Source organism: Camelus ferus, chromosome 8 (genome assembly GCF_009834535.1).
Source record: "Camelus ferus isolate YT-003-E chromosome 8, BCGSAC_Cfer_1.0, whole genome shotgun sequence".
Lineage (NCBI taxonomy): Eukaryota > Metazoa > Chordata > Mammalia > Artiodactyla > Camelidae > Camelus > Camelus ferus.
The window spans coordinates 48,389,398-48,413,610 of NC_045703.1; the positions used below are offsets into that span (position 1 = coordinate 48,389,398).

The 24,213-nt window shown below is 36.6% G+C and overlaps 1 protein-coding gene across 1 annotated transcript in view; it reads right to left on the minus strand.

The window, feature by feature from the left end:
• The window catches only part of SGK1 (serum/glucocorticoid regulated kinase 1), a 106,025-nt gene that overhangs the window by 19,049 nt on the left and 62,763 nt on the right, over positions 1 to 24,213 (minus strand). The window contains exon 3 of the mRNA XM_006188457.2: positions 9,916 to 9,991. Coding sequence (XP_006188519.1) covers positions 9,916 to 9,991 — 76 coding nt within the window. The remainder of the gene's footprint in view (positions 1 to 9,915; positions 9,992 to 24,213) is intronic.

A 24,213-nucleotide genomic window follows, 5' to 3' on the forward strand; every position in this document is an offset into this window, starting at 1 on the left:
ATGTTATATCCACAAGCTGCTCTTGTAAGCATCACTGATGGACCGCTGCCTTCTGACTTTTCCTTTTATAAAGGGAACAGATAACCAAAGAGCAGAAATGAGCCCAAGGTACCCAGTTTCTGTCTAAGCCCCACTTGCTACTTTCCTCTGCCTCCTTCTTCCTAGCTCTTTCCATTTCCCATGTTCTTTTCTTAGGACGTTCATTTCATTTAAGATCATCGGTTTTTGTAAGGTTAACAGGGACCTTTTAAGATTCCCCCAGGGCTGCTTTCTTTTTCCATTTCTTTTCTTAAAACAGTTACAGAAGGTTAGAAGTAATATTACACACATTACACAATATTACACATATTACACAAGTAATATTACACATTACACATATACACTGTGTGTATATCATGTAATATACACACAGTATATATAATATACATTACATACCACATTCATATTAAATTTTAAAATATTTAAAAATATTAGAAAGTACATTTACATAAAGAGGTCAAAGAGGAACAAATATACTAGCCGTAGCTGGAGCACTTCTGGGAATACTAGTAAAAGTGTCTAACACAAGTAGGCTTGTTAGAACACGGTACTGCTGGATCTAACATCTTATCCTCCACATAAGAGCCAATAATTTTCTCTCACGGAGCAATTCTTTCAGATTTTCACAGACTGCTTCCTGATAATTTATCCCACAAAGGGACCAGGTGAAGGCATGTGGCCGGACCACTGTAGACCCACTACCATTTCCCAAAATAACCCAACCGTTCTGCTCACCTTAGTTCTACTCTATTCATGTGTCATGTGTATGAGGGACAGGAGGACAGTTCAGAGCCAGCACACTAAATGTTCTTTTTATCTTTGTTTTAAAGTTTGAAACCATTGTGTGTGTATAGATATGAAAGTTGGGGTTTTCATTTGAACAGCACTGCCAGCCTTACTTTATGCTATTCATAGAATTGTGAACAGATTCCGTTGGTGTTAAAAGGACCTTAGGGACTATCAGCCTCCCTACTATGTTCCTGATATCCATCTATTGAGTTTTCTCTTTCACTTTTCACTGGAGTCACCCCTGCTTCCAAAGCTATCTCTACCATTGTCAACTAGCATTAATTGGTAAAGTTTTTTCTTAGCTTATATTCAAACAGCCTCATGAAAGATTTTTAAGGAAGAGCTCTTCTGTATGTTTTAAAGCCAGGCACTTTGGTGATGCTAAGGACACAATGATATGTTCCTCTGTCTAACTTCCGTAGTTTCGTGCATCTATTATAATAGCTAACATTGCTTGATTTTACTAAGTGCCAGACACTATGCTTTAGTGCTTTTTGTGCAGTTTCTCAATTCAATCCTCATAATGACCTTTATGGAAAAATCCCTTTATACATTCTTAAGATCTGCCACTTAAAGAGATAAACATTAGTTGTGTGAAGTGACATAGCTAGTAATGGCAAAACCAGGATGCAAATTTAGGTTTTCTTCTGATACCAAAAGCTCTGCTTTTAACGAGTAAAACATTGTCTGCCTCCTGATCTGTTTTAAAGACCGATCTTTCACATGTCTGTAGGCAACTGCCATGATTTTAACTTGTCTTTACACTATTTTATTCATAGTCTACCTGTATCTGTCCAGTTTGTCTAAGCTTTTGAAAGAGAAAACTGTTTCTTCCTTGTCCATAGAAACTAGCAGAGTGCTGGGCAGAAGGGTATACAATATATTTCATTTCTGTAAAACAAACCCTGCATTTGCCTTAATTTCCCCCTTTCCCAGCTCCCCCGCCCAATGGCAACATCACATCTCGGTTTGAATTTCATCCTCTACTTACTGCCTTTCCCCAAATGCGCGTGTCCACATTCAAGCTACTTTGATCACAAAGCTTCACTCTTACCTTTCTGAAGCTGTAGAAGGAGAACCAGAGGAGTTTCCAGCAGATCTGACCTTCCAGTTCTGTGTTTTAGAATTTATGACTAAATATTTAGCTTTGGGCAAAAAGCACTTAACTTCCTTAACTGTCCTCGGGGTTAACACCCATTTACTTAATCCCTCAGGGCGACTGGGAAGATCAGCTGAGATTAGGTATGGGAGGACAAGTTGAAAACTCAAGCGTGTTAGGTAATTTAATCCTTACAAGAAAAGTGCAGCTGAACTATTTGTATAAAATGTTCCTCTAAGAGCCAGAATTTTAATCGGTGGAAAGAGCTGATTGCCATGTGTTTCTGAGGAGGAAGGGTCAGGGTTCACAGAGTTACATTCTTCATTTAAGTCTATTCCAGGGGCTTGGGCCCATTTTTTCCCCTAAATCCTTTTGCATTTTCTTTTTATTGTCAATTTACACCTTCATAGAATAAAAGAGTTTCAGAGTAAGAAAGAATCTTAGAGTTGATCTACTTCAGTCAACTCTCATTTTGTAAATGAGTTTGCTGGGGGCTCCCTGCCCTAAATTTTTTTTTTTTTTTTTTTTTTTTGCTGGATTCCTTCTTTTTTTAATTAATTAATTTTTATTGAAGTACAGTTGATTTACAATGTTGTGTTAGTTTCTAGTGTAGCACATATTCAGTCACACCTACATATATATATATTCTTTTTCATTGTAGTTTATTACAAGCTATTGAATATAGTTCCCTGTGCTCTATAGTAGGACCTTGTTATTTATCTATTTTGTATACAGTAATTTATATCTGCTAATCTCAAACCCCAAATTATCCCTCCTGCACTCTAAATTTTAATTCTGTTCTCATCTTTGAGCATTCTGGGTTTATACAAAACTCCATCTCCCTATGGCCCCCCCACACCATGCATCCCCCACCTCCACTCCTAACCTCTCACTTTCTGTCTTGCACTCACTGCTCTCTGTGGGCCATTTCATCCTTGGGAATGCCTGTTTTTATTAGTCATTGGTCTATTCTCCTTATTACATACAATTTTAAAGTTGTAAAATAATTTTTCTTCAAATTTTGAAAACTGTGTTTATATTTGACCAGATTAACTATTTTTGTTATTAAAGCTACAATCCAAAAGCCTTTTTTCATTTATTTTTCCTAGGATACACATATGACCTCCTGAATTATTGTCTGAATGTATTATGTATTCTGTATTATGGGACACTTTTCTTGGGCCAAAAGAAGGCTGTCAAAAGCTGAATATTTCAACATGTTTAAAATACATTTGGGCATTTTAACTTTAACTGTAACTAAAATCTACTAGATTTTTAAAAAATCTGTTGTCATATTAGTCTGATAAAAACAAATAAAACAAGAAAAGATTCATTAAAATAGGAGAAAAATAACTTCTAAAATTGTGAAGTTGCATTTAATCTATTTTCTTTGCATTTTTTAAGTGAGAGAATTTCCTGGTACCATTTCAGTTGTGATAAAATGTCTTTTAATACTATGGAAATCAACAATGTCAGACATGAAATGAATGATCTGGATAAAATGGGCAGAAGGAAATACTGTGAAAATATTTAAAAAGAATGCTGGGGTATCAGAAAAAATCAGCCATTGTGAAACATTGCTGGTTTAGCCTTGAGTTAAACATCAGAAATAACAAGTAATTTCAGTCATAACTAAGAGGAAGAGAAAACTGTGAGTTTAACAAAGGGAGAAACAGAATTTGCTCCAGTTGTAAAACTTCAGAAAGCTAAGCTCTTCATTGACACAGCCCGAGGGAGAGGGAGGGGGCTTCTGTGTGCTGAGTCTATAGTCATACATTCACACATTCACACATTCACACACTAGGCAGCAGGACCATCGTGAGGAGAGGATTTGATAAAATTCTGCTGCCAAACGTAACTTAAATGCTAGATGAACATGAGTCTACGTATCTTTAAACAGAAAAGTTTTGAAATGACATTTTGCTACTTACAGGAATAAACAATCTGTCCTTGAACTGGGAAACTTCTACCATTGTAAATGGTTAAGGTCATGCAAAACTAAGTTTTTTTTTTTTTTTTGACTTTATGGATCCTTGCTTAAGAAGGCGATCTTTTATCAAAATGGCTAGGCGATGTCTAAGATTCTTTCCAGTTCGAGGGTTTCATGTCCAGCCATATGTTTATTTTCAAGAAGCTTATCAGTCCTGTGTATGGGGACCCAGATAACAGAAGACAGACAGAGAATGACAAGCTTCATGGTTCAAGGGAAACAAACAAAAAAAACCCCCAAAACCCAAACAAGCTATAGGTTCAGAAAAGGATGAAATAGTAACAGTAAAATGTATTCTTTCAACCCATGGTTTGTAAATCCTATACAAGGCAGAGGCTCTGTGTTCATGTTTGTATAAATGACATAAGTCTTTAAGTAAGAGCTAACATTAACTGGCCACTAACTAAACATTAGATACAGTAAGTACCTTTACCTGCATTAGCTCTTTAACCCTCACCAAACTCTATGATCTATTATAAAATTCCATTTTTGCAGGTAAAAGAAATGGAAGCACAGAAGGGTGAAATCATTTGTCCAAAATCACGCAGGTAATAAGCAGAGAACTTGGCGGCTAACTCAGGGAGCCTGACTCAAGCGCTCACAGCACTAACCACAGCAGAATGTGCTGTGTGGGGCGGTTTCCTGCTGCTCCTCGCATGGCTAGCTGGCAAACGTGGCCAGGTGGCCCGCTAGTCAGGTCTGAGGTGAGTCCAGTTGGCTGAAAGAGATGGGTGAGGCGAATGTGATAACCACTACACCACGGAAACGGTTGAAAGAGATGTGGTTCGGGAAACTGAGGATGGTTGTGGCTTCCTGATCTAATGTAGAGGGAATAAATACCAAGTTTGATTTTGAAAAGTTGGAGTTGGCAGAAGTAGGGAAGTCAGAAGCAGACCAGGGTGCAGGGTTCTTGTGACTGTGCCCTGACCTTTCCAAAGCCTAGCTCCGTCTCGGCTCCCGTTGGTGGCACTCTGTGATGCTGGGAATTCCTCCTGTGGGCAAGGTGACTTTATTACTGAGATAGCTACTTTTTTAAGTTAGGATCTGAGTAAATGAGGTCAGTCCACTTAAGAGATCTTCATGTGTGCATAGATTTTTACTAAACGGGTTTATCTATAACAGCAAGAGGCAAAGTCTGCACTGGCCAACAAGCGTCAGATGGAAAATTTCTGTGTAAGCAGACTGTGTTTAACTTTTATCACATTTTTTTTTTGTTAGATAATGCCATATTTTGAGGGATGAAGCAACTGTTTTCTAGATATCAAATATGAGAGTGTTTTGCTTTTTAAGAAAAAAATCTAGAAATTATGTTTTCTTCATTAAAAAAAACTATATAAAAGTTCTTCCTCTCCTTATATTAATTCAGTGATCTAATTTTATGTATTTTCTGAAATACTGAAATATTTCTGCAGTCCGTATGTTTTCAAACTATGAATCATTTCGTTTCTACATTTGATACATAAATTCTTACTGCTGCTGAATAAATATGAATATATCATTTTACCCCAGGAATTTAGGCTAAATTTTAAAATGTGGTGAATGATTAAAAACTATAAAGAAATAATGCATAATCCTGAAAATATAAGGGAAAATTAAATTTTCCCTCTGGGAAAAATTTGCACAATAATGAATCTTGATCTTTAATTTTCATTTGAAAGAAATCTGGACAGTTTGAAAATTCCAAGGGTAGAACTGCATTTTGTTAAAAGGTGACTTCAAGTAAAAGCCCAGGGAGAGCATCAAGGAATTACATTTTCCTACCTGGCAAAACAGGTGTCCAGTTAAAACCATGGCCCTTGCAAAAGAAACCTTATTGTTTAACTAGTTTGTTATCTGACTTTATCTAAGTAAAGACCATTATCTGTGTCACCAATAATAGTACTTGGAAAAATACACATTCTGAAAGTGTGGGGAAACTCCTTCTACCTTGAAATTCTCATTTAAGAGGATGTTACTGGCTACTGCAGGACAAGCAATTGAAAGACAAAGGTATGCAAAAAACAAACAACTCAGGTTTCAAAGTCTAAAAACAAAGATAATAGGAAAAAGCCTAAACTTGGGCAGCCTGTTTACTTATCATCAGAACAAATGCTGGGAATGCACGAGACTCAAATCCAGTTAAAAAAGTATGGGTGGTAGGATTATGGGTGATTAATTTTCCATTTCTTTCCTAGGATGAACATATGCTACTTTTCCATTATGTGTTAAAAGAAAGCTTTTAAAAAATTACCTTTGTCTCTCCAACTACCATATCTGCATATGGCAACTGAGTTTGCCAGTCCCATCTCTGGTAGTTAAGCAAAAAGATAATGGGTAGGAAAATCCAGGAAAATCATTGGATTTCAGGGTGAGCCAACCCTCGGTAATTCTCCACTTCAAAGCAAAATACTTTAAAATTTACCTTTGATTTCTAGTAAGCAGTCTGAAATAGTTACCTCTAATAGTCAACTCTACTTAAACTCTGTATCAAGAGGCTATACATTAGAATGAGTAAAATACTCTCTGATGATTGTTGGCTTTGAATGGAAATATTCCATTCACTGATACATATTTTCTGTAGGAATTGATGGAACCATTTCATCACAATAATTTCAGGGATTGGTAAAAGTTACCATAATAAAATTCATACTGCGCTTTTGTAAAGACTCTATTTGAAGGCTCATAAATTTGCATGTTGCAGAAGGTGGCTGTGGAGTTGCTTTAGCTTGTGCTTACACTTAACAGAATTGAAAGCAGGAAAATTTTAGTTAGAATGCTGATGTCCTGAGGAAGAAAGGGCACGCTGCATTATAGAAACCACAGCAGAAACAGTTGCATTCCTCAGATTCAAATTCTAAGAAAACTACTAATAGACTAGAAGGATGTTTAACTTCCCAAACCTCAGGAGTCTATATCTAAAAGAACATTGATTCTAGGCTAGACACAAAACTGATAAAAAACAAAGGTTAAAAAAATGTAAGCAGCCATTGAAAAACAACACATTACATTCAGGGTAGCAATAATTTAAATATCACTAGGTTCTCATTAGAAACTATAGAGGCCAGAAGACCATGAACAAACATCTTCTTCTTCTTCTTTTTCTTCTTCTTCTTTTTTTTTATTTAATGGAGGTACCAGGGATTAAACCCAGGACCTGGTGCCTGCTGAGCATGTGCACCTACCACTGAGCTGCTCCCCTCATTCCCTAACATCTTTGAAGTAATTAAAAAAGAAAAAAAAAAAGGCATCCACTCAGAGTTCCACATCTAGAAAAAATACCCTTCAAGAATTAAATTAAAATATTTTTATTTAAAAAGGCACATTGCAAAGATAAAAGAAAATTGAGACATCAATGCCAGAGAATTACTGCATCATAAGAAATGATAAATGAAGTTTTCCCAGGCTAAATGAAAATTATTCTTGAGGAAAACTTCACCTTCAAGAAGAAACATAGAACATCAGAAATGATAAACATCTTGGAAAATACAAAAGATGATTTTCCTTTAAATAGCTTATACTGTAGGTTTAATTTCATAAGTAGAAGCAATATATATGTCAACCATAACATAAAGGATGGGAAAAGAAACTGTTACAAGGTTTTGCAATGGTCTGTGAAAACTTACTTACTTTTTGTAACCCCTAGAGCCACTGCTAAGTCAACAGACAAATAAATACTGAGTCCTCAAAAATATTCAAATAATTCTAGAGAAGTCATAAAAGGAAGAAGAGCAAATGAAGAAGAGAAAGGACATGAGGAAAACGAATCCCAAGTTTGATCTAACAAGTACATTGAGTGTAAGTGGTCTCGACATTCCAAGTAGAAGCAGAGATCGTCAGATAGTCTTTAAAAGGAAAATCTAACTATATGAGGTAGATTAAGAGAAGCACTTTAACTATAAGACACAGATGGATTGAAAGTAAATGGATAGAAAAGATATACCATGTGAAGAGTGGCCTCAGAAGACTGGCTTGGCTATCTTAATATCGGAGAAAAAGACTTCAAACCGAGACTTGTACCAGAGATAGAGGAACACTACAAATTCATCAGGAAGTTATAACAATGATAAGACTGTATGTGCTTAATATCAGAGCTTCAAAATATATGAAGCAAAAATTAAATTTTAAAAAGTAAAAGATAATTCTCCCACCACAGGTGGAGATTTTAATACCCACGTCTCAGAAATTGAACAGCTACCTCCCTCCACCAAACCCTTAGACGTAGAGCTTAGTCTAGGAATTGACTATCAGGGAGGGTCTTCATTAGGTGAGATGCTACAGAAGGAGCCCTATCTCTTTGTAACCCTACTGATGACACAAAGATAATTTTTTAAAAAAGTTTTTAAGATGAGTAGATCTGAAGCTTTCCTGTTACTATTTCTGTACATGTTCTGTGTTCGCTTGTCTTGTACCATAATTTCTCCAGCTCCAAGAAGTACCTGAGCGTCATTTTCTGGACCTGGCCTGTACAGACTTCCCTCTCATTCCATTCTCCTTACAGAACTTTAAGAATTTTTTTTTTTTTGAGGGGGGTGTTTATTAGCTATACTGCTTGTTTTATTTTTCGATTACTCTAAGATTTACACAACGAATCTTAAACTTTCCAGTTTAAGTCTACCTTCAAATAATATAATTTCAGATATAAGGATCATTTATTTTTGAATTGTAATGTCTGGTTCTACATAACTTCTTCACAGCATACGCCCTGTAGGTCTTAATGGCAGTATTAGCCAGTGGACACTTGTTCGTTTTGTGGTTGTACTACTCAGGGACCACAGTGACGGCGTAAATAGTCCAGTTCACTTTCGTGTTACTTCATCTTTCTTCGAAAGACATAAAACAAGACAGAACAGTTTTTTTTTTGACAGATGAAATTGATAATACGTTTAGACCATAAGCCTGGACTTTGAACAAAAGGCAGTCGAGTGTTTTTCACTCTCCTCTTCAATCCCTCCCGCTTCTGCTAATAGGCACAGCCTCTCTCTTTTATGAAGAAAAGATTAAAGCACCAATTTAGCTCATGCTGCTTCTCAAAGGAGAGCTTCTTCCTCCGAGGAAGAGTGATACAGACCTGAGCGCGCAGGCTCTCTGTCTTCCTCCCAGCCCTGGTGTCCTCTGGTCGTGAGCTTTGGATGTCAGGTCACCTCCTTCAGCGTCTGATCTCATCTCTCCCACGGGGACAGTGAGGATGGGCTGCCCCTCCCATGTCACAGGTGTGGCCCAAACACTAAGCTGGATTTTTGTGAACACACCCTGTAAAACCATGAGGCCTAATACAAATATTAGCTATCACCACTGTTCTCCATTTAATTAGACCCTATTTAATCAGAGAAGGTGAAAGCTCTGGTATCATTCTCTTAATTATTTTGCTCTTTTGTTTAACCTTCCCTTCTCATCTCTAGTGTCTTTACTTCATGTAATGAGGCCTCATGGCTCAATGTGTATGTGAAAAAGAATGAAAAGATGTCTTCCATTTCCTAGCAGAGCTTACCCTATCCTTGATCTGAGTGTCATGTTTAATTATACAACGTGAAGCATATTCTCTGATCTCCAAAAGGGGCATCCCTCTGATCTGATTAGATTTATACTCCGGGATGATGGCACAAGTCACACCTGCCCTCCACCCAGGATTCTGAATACGACTCACCTTAGGTTTTTTAATCCTTTTCTTCCCCTGGAAGAGAGACTTGGACCAGTGTATTTGCCCACCGTATCCTATTCCTCTGTCTCTCCCTCCAGGAAGGAGACTCATTGCTTTGTTCTTCCAACACTTGAATATACTTCACAATTCATCAAGCTGCACCTGATGGCATATGTACTTAAGATACTGAAACAGGAGAGAAACTAAGGGAACTTGTATTATTAAAAAAGTGATTATGAAGTATATTCAAGTGTGGAACTAGGTATAAAGAAACAAACAAGCAAAACCAAAAATTTCCCCCAAACCTGGCCTTGGTGCAGGACTTTACTGCAGAATGCTTCCTGTACATCACAGGGCCAGAGTGTATTTCTCCAATAATACCTGAATCATCATTAGTCCAGAAGGTTCTTGGGTCAGGCTTGGTCAGGATGTTGGCATGGTTACTTGGCTCTTTTACCTTGAAAACATAAGGAGAAAAGAAACGATGTGAGGATGGCTTTACCGTTTCCATTGTTTCAAGCTTACTGTTCTACAGGCAAGCTTCCGAAGCTGAGGCTAGCACAGACGGCACATCTGTGCCCTGATTACGGCGACTAGCCATCCTGGTTTGTCCAGGACTATACTGGCTCTGGCACTGAAAGGCATTTATCCTGGGAAACCCTTCCATCCCGGACAAACGGCTGATTGGTGACCCAAGGCCTGATGCGATCTCACTACCAGGGCTCATGGCTGGGTAAGCGCAGGGGGATGGAGTTCAGCCTCTACCTGCTCCTTTATCCCATGCTTTTTGCAGGATGCAAACTGCACAGCTGGTTGCATGGGCCCTGCATGATTAGCAAACATATTAGTGTAAGAATATTCATCACATAAAAAGCATTTGGGACTTCTACAATACAGAGATAGAACTTGTAGTATATGTACTTGGGAAAACACATAAGGTGTACTTTAAAATGAATTCTCATTTATAATTATAGCAGAATCTATATTTATAAATAGAAGTCTATGCATATATGCAATATGCGTTATTTATTCAACCTGAAGACTTGGCCTAGGGCACATCCAACTAATAGATTCCTAACAATAAATTCCAGAGAACAGTAATCCTTTTTTTTTTTCAATTTTATATGACTGTGATGTGTGGCTTTCAAACATATTTTCAATCAGGGAAGTGTAAGTCTTAGTGTTAAAAAGGATGTTCCATTTATATACATTGTAGTGTGATATTTGATTACTGTGAAAAGTCTCTAGGATTTACTATTTGGTGGATAAATTCCTTCTATTGCAGTGATAGTCAAAGTACTCAGGTTTGTCACTAAGTACATTGTCTAGTCCTGTTGGCATTTTCTTTCCACAGCAAGTCTTTATTGATGCAGTGTGTCAGTTTATAATCTGGCACAAGCTCTTTCTCTTGTTGTGAACTAGCTTCAGAGAATGTGTGAAAATCAGAATCTCATAGGGTTATCTGCACCCCCATGTTTACTGCAGTGTTATTCAATTCACCAACAGGTAGAAACAACCTAAATGCTTATGGACAGATGAATGGATAAAGAAAATGTTGTATATATAGACAATGAAATATTATTCTGCCTTAAAAAAGAAGGAAATCCTGCCATATGCAACAACATGGATGAAACTCGAGGATGTTATGCTACGTGAAACAAGCCAGACACAGAAGAACAAAGAGACTGCCTGAGACTACTTATAAGTGGTATCTAAAGTAGCAAAACACATAAAAGCAGAAAGTAGAATGGTGGTTGTCAGGAGCTGGAAGAGGGGGACATGAGGAGTTACTATATGGTGAGTATGAAGTTTTAGTTGGAGGACTGGGTAAAGCTCAGTGCTATAATGCATGTTTAGCATGCTTCAGGTCTTGTGTTCAATCTCCAGTATCTCTATTAAATAATAATAATAATAATAATAATTAAAAAAAAAGAACTGTAAAAATTATATAAAAAATAAAATTTTAGTTATGCAAGAAGATTAAGTTCCAGAGATCTGCTAAACAACATTGTGCCTGTAGTTAACATTACAATATTGCACAATTCAGTATTCTGTAAGAGGGCAGATTTCATGTTAAGTGTTCCTACCCTTCCCACACACAGAAATGTCTAGGAATATGTCATCACCCTATGCCTGTTAGTATGTCAGATAAACACATAAAATATTTGATACATAAATCTATAAGTGGTTTACATTTTAATAGAATTTTCTGGTAATATAATATGCCTTTAATTGATAGGAAACATAATTTTAGAGTAAAATTATTGTTAAAAAATCATTCAAATATAAATCTCAAGGGAAAAAAGAATGAATGTGTAGACCAGCACCAATCTGTGGATAACATTTTGAGCAGCAAAACAAAAACATCCCCCAAACTTTACTAAGCGGCCTCAGGAGAAGTTCCTTCAAAGGAATTACCTATTCCATTAAAGTCTTACCTCCAATTGTCAGAAAGGTCTTTGTAAGTTGAACTGAAATCTGGATCCTTGAAAGTTTCCTCACTAGTTCTAGCTCGTCCCTGAATTATGTGGAAGAGCTCTACTCTTTCGTTGATAAAATAATACCTAAAATATTTGAAAGTAGCAATTATGTCTCACCTTAGCCTTCCATTCCCAGATGAGCTGGCCTTCTTTCCTTCCACGTGCCTCATGAAATGGTTTTAAGTCTCTTTACTGAGATCACTCTCCCCTAGAAGACATTTTATCTGATGTGTGAGCTAACTCCCTGGGGGCTCCCAGGCCAGGATCCAGATATTAGCCACTGAAGTAAGGAACTGGTTTTGAAGAATAAGTCGGGAAGAACTACACAAGTGTTATTTCCAGATGTGAGTAATTACAATGTTTCCAAGAACCTATAAATCTAACATATTGTGGCAATAAAGAATGCTCTGCTACTTAACCATTATTTAATACTTTTTTATTCCAAAAAATCCTAATTGATTTTATAACTGTAGACCCATTTGGGAAAATGGTCATGTATGAACAGTTCTTCCTGCGTTAAGCTCTAATTACCTTGTGTTTTTGTGGTGTTTGTGCCAAACAAGCATCATTCTTTCAGATCTCATTTACTTATGAATAATTCTGTATCACTATTTGTTTGAGACATCTTCTACATTGCTCTTGTTAAATTCAGTCATCAAGAATTCCTTCTTGCTCTCTGTGTTGTTGCCATGCAAGTAGAACATGCTAGTTTTCATGATTCCCAAAGTACCTACGGCAAGTTATCTCTAGAGCTTGTAGAGTGTATTTTAACACACGTTTACCCAAATTCCTTAATAATTATACATATTGCAACTGTTTGTAAGCAGTGCCCTAAAACTCACTTGCATAGTTTGAGGTACTTCACAGAAATGAGAAAAAAATATTTTTCTTCCAAATTTTATCTTTTAAAAAAATATTTATTTATTTTTTATTGAAGTTTAGTCAAGTTACTGTGCTATGTTAATTTCTAGTGTGCAGCATAGAGTTTCAGTTATATACATATTCCTTTTTGTATTCTTTTTCATTATATCATTATGAGATACTGAATATAGTCCCTGTTCTATACAGTAGGACCTTGTTGTTTACCTATTTTATATACAGTAATTAGTATCTGCAAATCCCAAACTTCCAATTTATCCTTCCACCTTCCCCACCTAAAATTCTGTATTGGATGTCAGTCTTAACTGAGTCTTCACAAGACCCTTGTGGCTGAAGTTGTGATACATCCACAGTGGGCTCTGTGGTTCTTTCCTTCTTTCCCTGGGAAAAGATATACCAGAGGGTGTACACTCTGGAAGTCTGATTGGGGCAAAGTGAAAAGGTGATGATGTAAGAACAGCAGAACAACAGTGTAAAGTTTTTAAACATTTTATTAGAGAAAATTCCAAGCAGACACAAATGTAAACAGTAGAATAAACCTGTGTACCTATTATCCAGCTTTAACAATTATTAACATTTTGCCAGTCTCATTTCATCCATCCCCCCTTTTTTAGGCTGGAAAATTTTAAAGTAAACACCAGACATCATGATATTTCATCTGTAATTTCTTTAGAATGTGTTTTTAACTGATGTCATTTTTTTTTGCATAACCATATGCCATTTTCACAACTAACAATTTCAACAACAGCTGGATTTATTAAAGTTCAATGAAGGTTATTAAAGTATTTATTTAATAAATGACAGCAAGCACGTTCTGAAAAACAGAATAAGTACTTGGATTATTTTGCATGCAGAGCAATTTGGAGCTGATGATTAGGAAATAGAGCCTTTAAACTTGTGAGCTCTACAATGTCAAAGGAACTGATCTTCACTTATTTAAATCCCTATAGGTTTTTGGTTTTTTTTAGGTGGGGATGTCATCTTATAAAATTATTTTTCTAATAGAGTGTTATAATTTTTCAACTTATTTCCAGTGCATCCCTGGAGGGAATGAGGGAAAATCTCCTTGCTTGAGAGGACTTAAAGTGTTGAGTGTGAAGGTGAAGGGGAGAGGATCATCTCTAGGTCATTGCCAAATGCTTAATCCTTATAGTTTTGAAATCTAAGACTTTCATAAGTTACTATAACATTAGAGCATTAGAAAGACAGGGGTATTTGAATGAGGATAGAAGGATTTTAACATTATGGGACAGGATGTGGTATTAGAATATCACATTTAGGGAGATATGTTAGGTGTTTAGAAATTTTGGACAAGCTCTGGGGAATGAACCTGGACATTAAAAGTTCTGCTGATGTGAGAAATGAGCCAATGTCTTAGCTACACAAAATGTATCCAATTAATGGCAAGTTGGAATATTTGTAGGATTGCTAAAAAGAAAAGAGTTATGATCATCTTTCTCCATTCCATCTCACCCTGATTTTAAAACATTGATCCAAAATAACATACAAATATATATAAATAATCTAAAAATTGAAAAAAAAAAGTCTGTGATGATGATATAGGAAAATAAATCAGAATATATGAATTTCTCTTTGGTTTATTTTTCACTTATTCATAACAACTTACTTATGACTTTTTATAAATCACTTTAGCAGTATGCTATAGTCATTAGTTCTTCCTAAAGTACAACAGAAATTCTCAAAATGCTTGTCTCTTGTTAGCCAGGGGAGTTGATTCTTTTGCATCTCAAGTTACATGATATTCAAAAGTAAGCAAGGACACTTCATATCTAGAGAAATGAAATTTTCCTCCTCAAGCTGCTTTTGTAAAGTTTTAGAAATGCCCCTTGGACACTATCACAGGGTGTAAAACCATCCTGCAAACATTAATTTTGAATTCAGTTCTGTGTATCTGGAAGGAAGAAAGGCCTTCCTTGACTTTTTTCTCTTGGATGGGTTTATTACATCCAAATGTATTTATTAAGCATTTGTTTAAATCCAAGATTGTTATAAGAACACAGAGGAAACGTATTGATTGCTTGGACTTTATATTCTGATTTTGGAACAGAACTTAGACATTCACAAAGCCAAGTGAAACCTGATATTAAGCACCTCCAAACCCAAAGTGAAGAATGTGTACAGCTATGCAGTTTGGTCAGGGTTTAAAGGAGGAAGCAATAGTGTGGGTAAAACTGTGGAGCAAGGTTTCAAAGAGGAGGGAGGATTTGACAGGTTTTCAAAATACAAAAAACATTTGGACTGGTGGGCAGGCAGTAGAAAAGTATCCAAATTGGGCAGGAGAAAACAAACAAGGGTGTGGGAGCAAAACTTAACAAGGTATGTTTAAGCAACCATTGGGTGAACAATTTCATGGGACTAGAAGGCTCCTGGGAGAAATGATTGAAAACTATAACCCAGATAGTAGAAGGCTTTGAATGTTAATAAGTCCTTCACTCTGAGGGAATTCAAGAGCCTTGGCAGTTTGTGTGAGAGGCCAGAGTCCTCAAAAACCAAAACCGAGGAGATTTGGAGGCTGCTGTACCATCAGAGGGTAGTTGATGAGAGCAGAATGAGCATGGGGACTGTGAAAATGGAAAGGAAGGGATGGATGTGAAGGGCAGCTGGGATGACTTGGGGAGATTTGATGAATGGCTGAAAATGAGGGAAGATGGAGGAGTCTGAAATACTTCAGAGCTTTGGAACTTAGTGACCAAGAGGATGGTCATTTGGGGTCACAGCTGTCCATCACTCTGCACTGTGCTTAAGCCAGCATGGCTGGCTCACAGAGCACACATGGGCCCCTGTTCATGTGCTGGGTCTTCAGGCCTCCTAGGAGGGCTGACTCCATCTCTGAGCTACCCAGATCATATCCCCTCTGGGTGCCTAGTGGTGAGGCTTCACTTAGATAGTCGTGGCAGGTGAGTTTCTCTCGTCTTCACCTCTGGGCTACAATCCTCTACCTTATACAGGACAGGATGAGAATCTACCCACACTGTTTCACTCATTTCATATCACTAAACTCCAGCCTCATATAGAGTTTGGATGGGGACAGCAGGAGTCTGATCAAGAGATTATCAAGGAATCTCATCAGAGATCACAAATCTTATCATTTCAGTCTCTGCTAGCCAATGATTTATCCTCCTTCAGTTGCTTAACATTAATTACATCCATATAATATGGAGCATAGGGACTATTCTTGGCCCCTGAATAGATTGTGATTCCAAGCAAGTAGACAACTGCTCTTCCTTTTGTGGCTTTATTTCATTTGCATTCTTGTTGGGGTCTGATATTTTTCAATTTGGCCCTTGTGACTATGAATTGCTTAAGGCAATTTACCACCCAACCCACTTTGCTTATTTATGTTTCCTACTTGGCCCAGCAAGGGTTTCAGTTTCACAAGGTCAAGATATCCAGGTTAAACCTCTATTAAATCAGATGTTTTCTGTATTCTACACCAGTAGTAGAGTTCAGAGGATCAGAGATTAGGGGAGCTGGAAGAGATCTTCTTTGCTTTATGGACGAGGAAACTGAAGTCTAGAGGGAAGTGTAGCTTAAGTTAGTGACTGATTGAGGGCTAAAGTTCAAGTCTCCACAGTTATATTTCAAGATGCCAGATGAGAACTGATACTGGTTTCTTAAGACTTGGATCTATCCTCAATTTTGAAATTAATTCTATGATACATTTAATTCAATACTTGTGGATGACATTATTTAGTAGGTACAGTGCTAGGAGCCACAATGTGGATGGGAACCAGACGGATGTGTCACTGCCTTCATGGAAATTATTTTCTAATGCTGGTGATTGAAATGAGCACTGTGGAGACAATAAACAGGGTGACACGAGTAGGGAGTGGGGCCATATGAGGTCATTTTAGGTGCTTTAAGGGAGTCCACCTTCTTTCATATTCTTTCAATGATATTGCCAGAATCAACAATCACACATCTGCATGTATAAACTAAAGCACAAAGTAGGCACATGGAATTGGTTTGACTGGAATCCAGGTCAAACTTTTATGTATTTTATACCAAATCACATAATTAAATTCTTAAGTAAAAATTATTTCGGGCCATGGTGTTTGTAGATTGTTCCTGGCTCAGAAAAGGAAATCAATGCATGTTTATTGACTATGCCATTGATTTGGTAGAACTCAAAAGATGTGAAAGTGGCCAAAGTGAATATGTCACTGAATAAAAGTATTTTGCGGGTAGAATGGATTTAACAGATGACTTAGCTCAGCCCCTTATTTAATAGATGGGAAAATGGATTCAGAAGGAGGTAGAGTGACTCACAGAAGGTCACATGGAGAGACAGAAGTTATTTATTTTGTTTATAATCCATCCATTGTGATTAAGAGAAGCATCCTTGCATTTACCACTTACTTTAAATCATTTACATAGAAAGAATTATACACCTGTTAGGAGCTTGGGCTCTGGAGTCAGACAGACCTGGAACAAAATATGGCAGCCCCACACTTGGCTCTGCATGTGACCCTGGGCAATTACACGATCTCTCTTCACCTAAGTCCCCTTATTGGAAAAAATGGCAAAGTTAGAGTTGTTAGGGTTAGAAGTTAATCCTCTAGGGCTCAATAATTTGTAAGAGTTATTATTATTCATGGCCATGAAATCATATGTGTTAACAGGAGTATCATGACTTAGAAGAGGCTGGGAGAAATAGAATCTTTTGATACAAAAAGCTTGCTCTGTTAATTGAGTTATCTGTGTGCAAGTAATATCAGTGAAAATAAAAAGACATCTTTACAGGCGTTGTGCTTGCTGAGCGTGCAGACTGGCACTTTCTTTGCTCAGTTATCTGCATAACTCTCATTGCTTTCCAGTGGTTTTCAATCATGGCTACACATTGCAATGAGGAACTTAAAAAATAAGTACCAATGCCAGGACGCCGTGCACGAAGAGAGGGGACTGGGGTGTTAGTTTATTTTTAAACTCCCCAAGAATCTCTAACATGCTTAAACCAACTTCTCTCAAACAGAAGTAATATGGATTAAATGGTATTTATCCACTGGGTACAGGGTAGAAACTAAATGTGGCAATTTCAAGGTTACTGTACTATCTAAAGGTAATATAAAGAATGATTCCCAGGCCTAAGATAATCGATGAACAAACATCACACTCCTAAGCTTTATGGGGAAAAGAGAAATGCCTTGACTATCTCGAACTGCCAATGACAATATATTTCTTAGTATTCTTCTCCTTGAACTTACCTCCAAAAAGGTATTTGACAGGAGGGGGAAAAAAACCAGAAATCTGGATCTGGATTTTGTGTAGGGTTCTAGGAGAAATATTTCTACTGCTTCTCTGCACAGAAGCTATGTCAGATTCAAGGCCAATGTGATTATAATTTGCTATGTGCTATAACTCTTAATGTTCAATTTTCTTTTAATAAAAAACGTCTGATACTCAATCTTCCAATAACACTTTAGCCATAGAGTCTAAATTGTCAAATGCCATTGCCAACAAATGTATGGTTTATTTTTCCCTCTGTGAATGGAACTAGACATCTCCATTTAAATACCTGCTGTTTTTCTTTTGCAGCAGGCTAGCCGTACAGTATTTAATGGTCTACAGGTCTAAAAATACTTCTTATATGCTTTGGCTTGCAGAGTGCTTCTGCAAAAACAGTTAATAATCTGGCCATCCCAAGAGTTGAGAATGTTGAGTTAATTTTTTACAGAGGTTCCCAGATGTGCTGGAAGACTCACTCACAGCCAGTCTGGCCAACATTTTTTTTTTTAAGCGTCATCTGACCTTTCTTGTATCTGATATGAAACACATGTTAAAAACAATACCTGACAATTACGAAATGCATTTTTTGCATAAGAAAAACCACCATGAATGCATCTTTTACAAAGGTTCGTATGGCAGGGATGGAAGGTTTTCATTGTGAAACTTTGCTAGCAGTTAGCCAAGTTAATCATCCATCTTGACAATGATTCTTTATCCAACAGCTCTTTGGTTTTCAGTGGGTAAGTCATTAGGCTCATGGAGAAATAAGTGGGAGAATGTCCAGAGAATGAAAAACATCTATATAACATGTGGAGAAGTGGAGAGTTTTCCTTAATACTAAATTTCAATTTTAAGAGGTGCAGGGTCTGATCCCAGCCAGATCACTTGAGCTCCTGACTTCTGGGAAGTAAGCAGAATAACCATGTGAGTCTGTGCAAGTTCCAAGAAGATCCTGCATTAGTTGTTTTCCTCTGCAGGTATTTTCCATACCCAGTTTTACTTTGGCCTTTTCTTTCTATGTTTTCTTTTCTATTTACTTCTCAGTGGGCTCTAGAAAATCCTTAAGTGAACGGAGTTTGCATTTTATCATTCCTTTTAGAGATCCTATAATATTTATGAAATAGAATTCTGGATCCAGAGTTTGGCCAAGGATCACATAGACATTCCAGAGACTTAAAGGCAAGAGATGGCTACCGAGGAGGGAATAGTGCCACCCTTAGCTGTCTTAAAAAGGAAAAAAAATGCCACTGCAATCCAGTATGGAAATTTTCTGAGACTTAGAATATCAAGCATTTCAAGTCACACTCTATTTCAGCATAATAATTACTAAAAATATTTTTATAGAGTGTTTATAATGGGCCAGACACATTAATTATTTTTATTACTCAGTGAATCCTTAGAACGAATCTCTGGGGACTCTTGTCCCCTTTTGGGGACAAAGGAAGTGTGGACAAGTTAGCCTTTACAGTCTTATCCAGGGAGGTGACATCAGCAAAAGGCAGAGGAGGCAACTCCAACTTGCTGTGCCCTGACAGAAACATCAAAAAGCAAGCAAAAATCATCAGAACTAAATTTTTTACAACTCTGGAAAAGAGTTGAAGGTTTACAACAAACAAGCAAAGGCAGAATAAAATAAGAAAGGAGAGGGCAACCTTGTAGGAAACCTTCGTAATGTTTTTAGGTGCCTGTTCCCACCCCCTCCCTACTTGGTGGCAGTCTTGAAGAGTTAACACTCACCCTCCCTACAACTGCCTCCTTAGTCCCTGGTCCCATAGTGATGCCTGAGAGATACCTAAGGACCGAAGCAAGGGGATCATCACTCATCCAGGCCAGAAGAGCAGCAGGCATTGCTGGAAACACTTGTAAGGCAATAAATAAGCTGCAGCAAAGGACTACTCTTAAACCAAGGAGGAAACACATATTGTTCTACGTGCTTCACATTAACTAACTCACTTTATGCTCACCATGTTCCTAAGAGAAAGGTATTATTATCATGATCCCCATTTTACAGATGAGGAAACTGAGGTACCTTGGAAATGGTAAATGTAGCTAGTAAGCCCTGGTGTTTAATTGCTACACTATAGTGCCTCCCGATACAATCACACTTGAAGTCAAATGACTTAGAATATAACTATTATATGTGAGGATATTAATAAAATCTTATTTGAAAATTTTATCTGGAGTTTACTCTTTTGAACTTTAGAGCTTATATCTACCTTTTTTTTTTAAACTCATTTGAAAGACAAGAGCAAGTGGAATTCATTCTTGATAGCATTGGTATTCACTTTCTTCCCAGATGGTGTAAAATATATTACTGTTTCAACTGTTAGTTTGTTGTGAGGAAATGAAGATGATTAAATAAGATACCTTTTCAGAAACTAAAGGTAAAAAATTAAGGAAAATTCTCCATTTCAAGGAAATAGAAATAAAAGAAGGAGGAAGGAGAAAGCAAAAAAGGCACAAAAAATATATACTTCCTGAATAAAACAAAGTCTTTCTATTGCTTATTATTTGTAATTATTCCTAGACCAGCATTCTGTAGAAAAGGGACAGTGTTCTGAATTATTCACCAATTTCCAGTGTCTTAGCATGGTAGCAGACTGGCATCAACCTTAGCAGTCAATCAATAAAGACTTGGCGTATAAATAAATGATAAACCATGGTTTTGTTTTTATACATATCTTCCTATTCAGTTCTGCTCGAAACAGAAGTGTGTTCTAGGCAAACAGGGGTAGGTGATTGCTTACGTTACTTCATTTTCTCCCATGGGGAGTTACAAAAACTGTTTACAAAGAGAATGACAATTCTGGTCTCGTACCTGCTGTGGCTGCAGGTTATAAATCACTGGGGCTGCAGAAGACAGATACTCAGGGGTAGACTTATGGCAAGGCTTTGTCTCACGTATGCTGTGCTTGTTACTTATCTCGACTTGGTCCCCAAACCTCCCTTACTCTTTCCACTGAGTATTTTAACCTAACAAGAGTAAACTTGCAGTATTCAAGTGCATAATAGAAACTGAATCTGAACAGTCTATTACTTCAACATCTGCTAAAGTCACTCCATCCTGTTTCATTTGCTCTATAATCACAAAAGTGCCAACTCCATTAATATTGGTCACATGTGCTTAGTTTTTTTAAAAGGAGATGGAAGAATATCTTTTCTGAACATTCATGGAAGTTATCCATTTTTTTAACTAAGTTGATTTTTTTTTAACATTTTTTATTGATTTATAATCATTTAACTAAGTTGAATATTAAGGAGAAAGATTATTCCTGATTGTCTATCTCCAGTCCCATAATCACCACCCATGATTTCTCATAGAGCTATACAGAAAATGCCCACGCATACGTGCACGAATCTCTATCTGCAATGATTTCCTCTGTGTGTGTGTGCGTGCATGCTCACACAAACATCTCTGAACTTTGCTTTCTGTAGAAAAGAGCAAGAATGAGGCCTCAGGGTCAGAAATGGGGAAATCAGGTAAAAAGAAAAGAAAAAGGCTTGCTTAGAATCTCTGTGATTTCTTTCCTGAACTCAAACATTTCTTTTATCAAAACCTTGCTGCCCAATGTTAGCCACTAAAAAGTCTATATGTACGCAAAAGGGCATTTAGTTCAGGGCATAAGAGTTTGATGTGATAATTAACAGGACCTGACCTTGCAGTATAGCTGCTGAGTAAGGCTGCAGGACGGCTTCTCAGAACACAACGGTTTATATAACTCTCCTTGAGCTAAGTTAGACTTTAGTCCTCGGTGTTATGGAAAGTCTGCCTCAAGGATACTCAGGTAGATTATAACTGAAGACCATGCACTGGTTAATTACCATGTTCCTCAAATAATTCAAGCTACTCATTGGAAACCTAAGTGGAAAATGCCTGCCCATATATTTTATTTATTAAATTTTTTTTTTTAAATGAAGGTACTGGGCATTGAATCCTGGACCTCATGCTTGCTAAGCAAGCATTCTAACACTGAGCCGTCACCTACCTACATATTTTAAAAAATAGATATTTGACTCTTCCCCAGGTAAAAAGATGAAGTTAGCAATAGTGGTATTTGGTTAGAATACTCATGTTTGAAAAGAAGGTTATACTCGTAATAATAGATAGAATTAAATTTTTAAATGGCAATATTCAATCCTAGCAAAGGTATAGTAAAACTGGTATTCTTACAGGTTGTTCATTGTATTTTAATTTTTAAACATTTTCTGAAAGTGATTATATATAAAGAGCTTTAAGATCCTCAATACTTTGATTCCATTTACTTAATTTTAGGTCATTTATCCTCAATAAACAATTCATAAATCTATAGGCACAAAGCTGTCTTAATACTGTTCATAGTTACAAAACACTGGAAGCAACCTAATATTTAATGGGGAAATGATTGAGTAAAGACATAGCCACTATTCACATGGTGCCTCTGAAGTGTTTTTATATAGAGAAATGTTGCCACATTATGTTACATAAAAGACATCACAATATAAAATTGTACTTCAATTGTGTATAGAAGGACAGACGAATCAATGCATGAAGAAATGTTTGTTGTTTTACGCTAGTGAGATTATGGATGCTTTTCTTTTGTCTCTTATTTCTTTGATTTTTAATAATATTTTATATTTTCTTCATAATTTAAAAATTATCTACCATCTGTATCTATAAATCAATCAATCAATCAATCTATCTATCTATCTATCTATCTACCTACCTACCTACCTACCTACCTATCTTAATGCAAACAGAACTGCTCTGTCCATATCTAGGAAATGGATTGTAAGGATGAATATCCTAATGATTAGAAAAGTCCCTGATTCAAAATGTTACTATAAAAACGATCAATAAACAAATGATACGATTTTGAGGTATAAGCACAGAATTAGTGATGAGCATGAATGCACATGTACACCACCCCCAGTCTTCTGTTCTAATCTGGTGCTCTCAAGTTTCTCTGGACTTGTGCAAAGATGGGGCTCTCTAGCACTAATTCCTGACAGGACTATTTTGTGTCATTGGGAAAAGGGGGAATGGGGAAGGAAGATTTTCCTTTAAGCCCTAGAGCCTCAGTCATTATTTCCATTGCCTGCTTTCCCCATGGACCTGGTTCTCTCCCAAGATAAATGAAAATCCACATGCTGAGGCAAGATGTTACTGAACTTCCCAAAGACCCATACTGAATATGCCAGTCAAGGTTACCATTTCTGAAGGCCCAAAATTTCAGAGGGATTCATGAAATTAATGAACTACAAATTGAGTGCTTGCATCTGCTATAATCATTTTCAGCCTGCTTTCCAAAAAAGGAAAACAATAAACCTGGGATTCAAATATAATTCATGCAGAAATAGCCCAAAACATTCCTAAAGGCTCTAAATTTGTTCATAATCACACTGATGCCAAACTAAATTGGCCTATTTATTGTAGTAGTATCATACAGCTAGTTTCTCATTTTTTTTTTTTTTCTGGCCAGAAACTTGCTGGAAAAACACAGAACTGGAAAATCATCCAAGATTAAATAGAGGAAAAATATTAGAAACAAAACTTAAATAGAGAAACCATAAAGCCATTTTAGCCATAGTTATAATATCTATGGATGTTTCTTAGAGAAATTTTATGTATGTCATCAGTGTTGCATTAAAATGTTTACTCTTATATAGACACCCTTACCTGAAACCAATCAGTTGCATTAAAAACAAATCTAGATTAGGAGTTTAATGTGTAACAGATACACATTACTATATATAAAATAGATAAATAACAAGAATTTGCTGTATAGCACAAGGAACTACATTCAATTTCTTATAATGAGATGTCATGGAAAAGAAACTGGAAATATATATGTATGTGTATGTGTAACTGAACCACTTTGCTGTACACCTAAAACTAACATTCTAAATTGACTACACTTCAAAAAAAATAAAAGAATAAAAAAATTTAAATCTAAATTAAAAAAAATTATTTTTTTAAGAAGACATTCAGAAAGACTGATATAAAAGTAAATAAATGTAGAATGAGGATATGATGTGAAGGAGCAGTTAGATGATCTCAACTTAATATTGTTCTGGAAGATGAACTCCCGGAGTC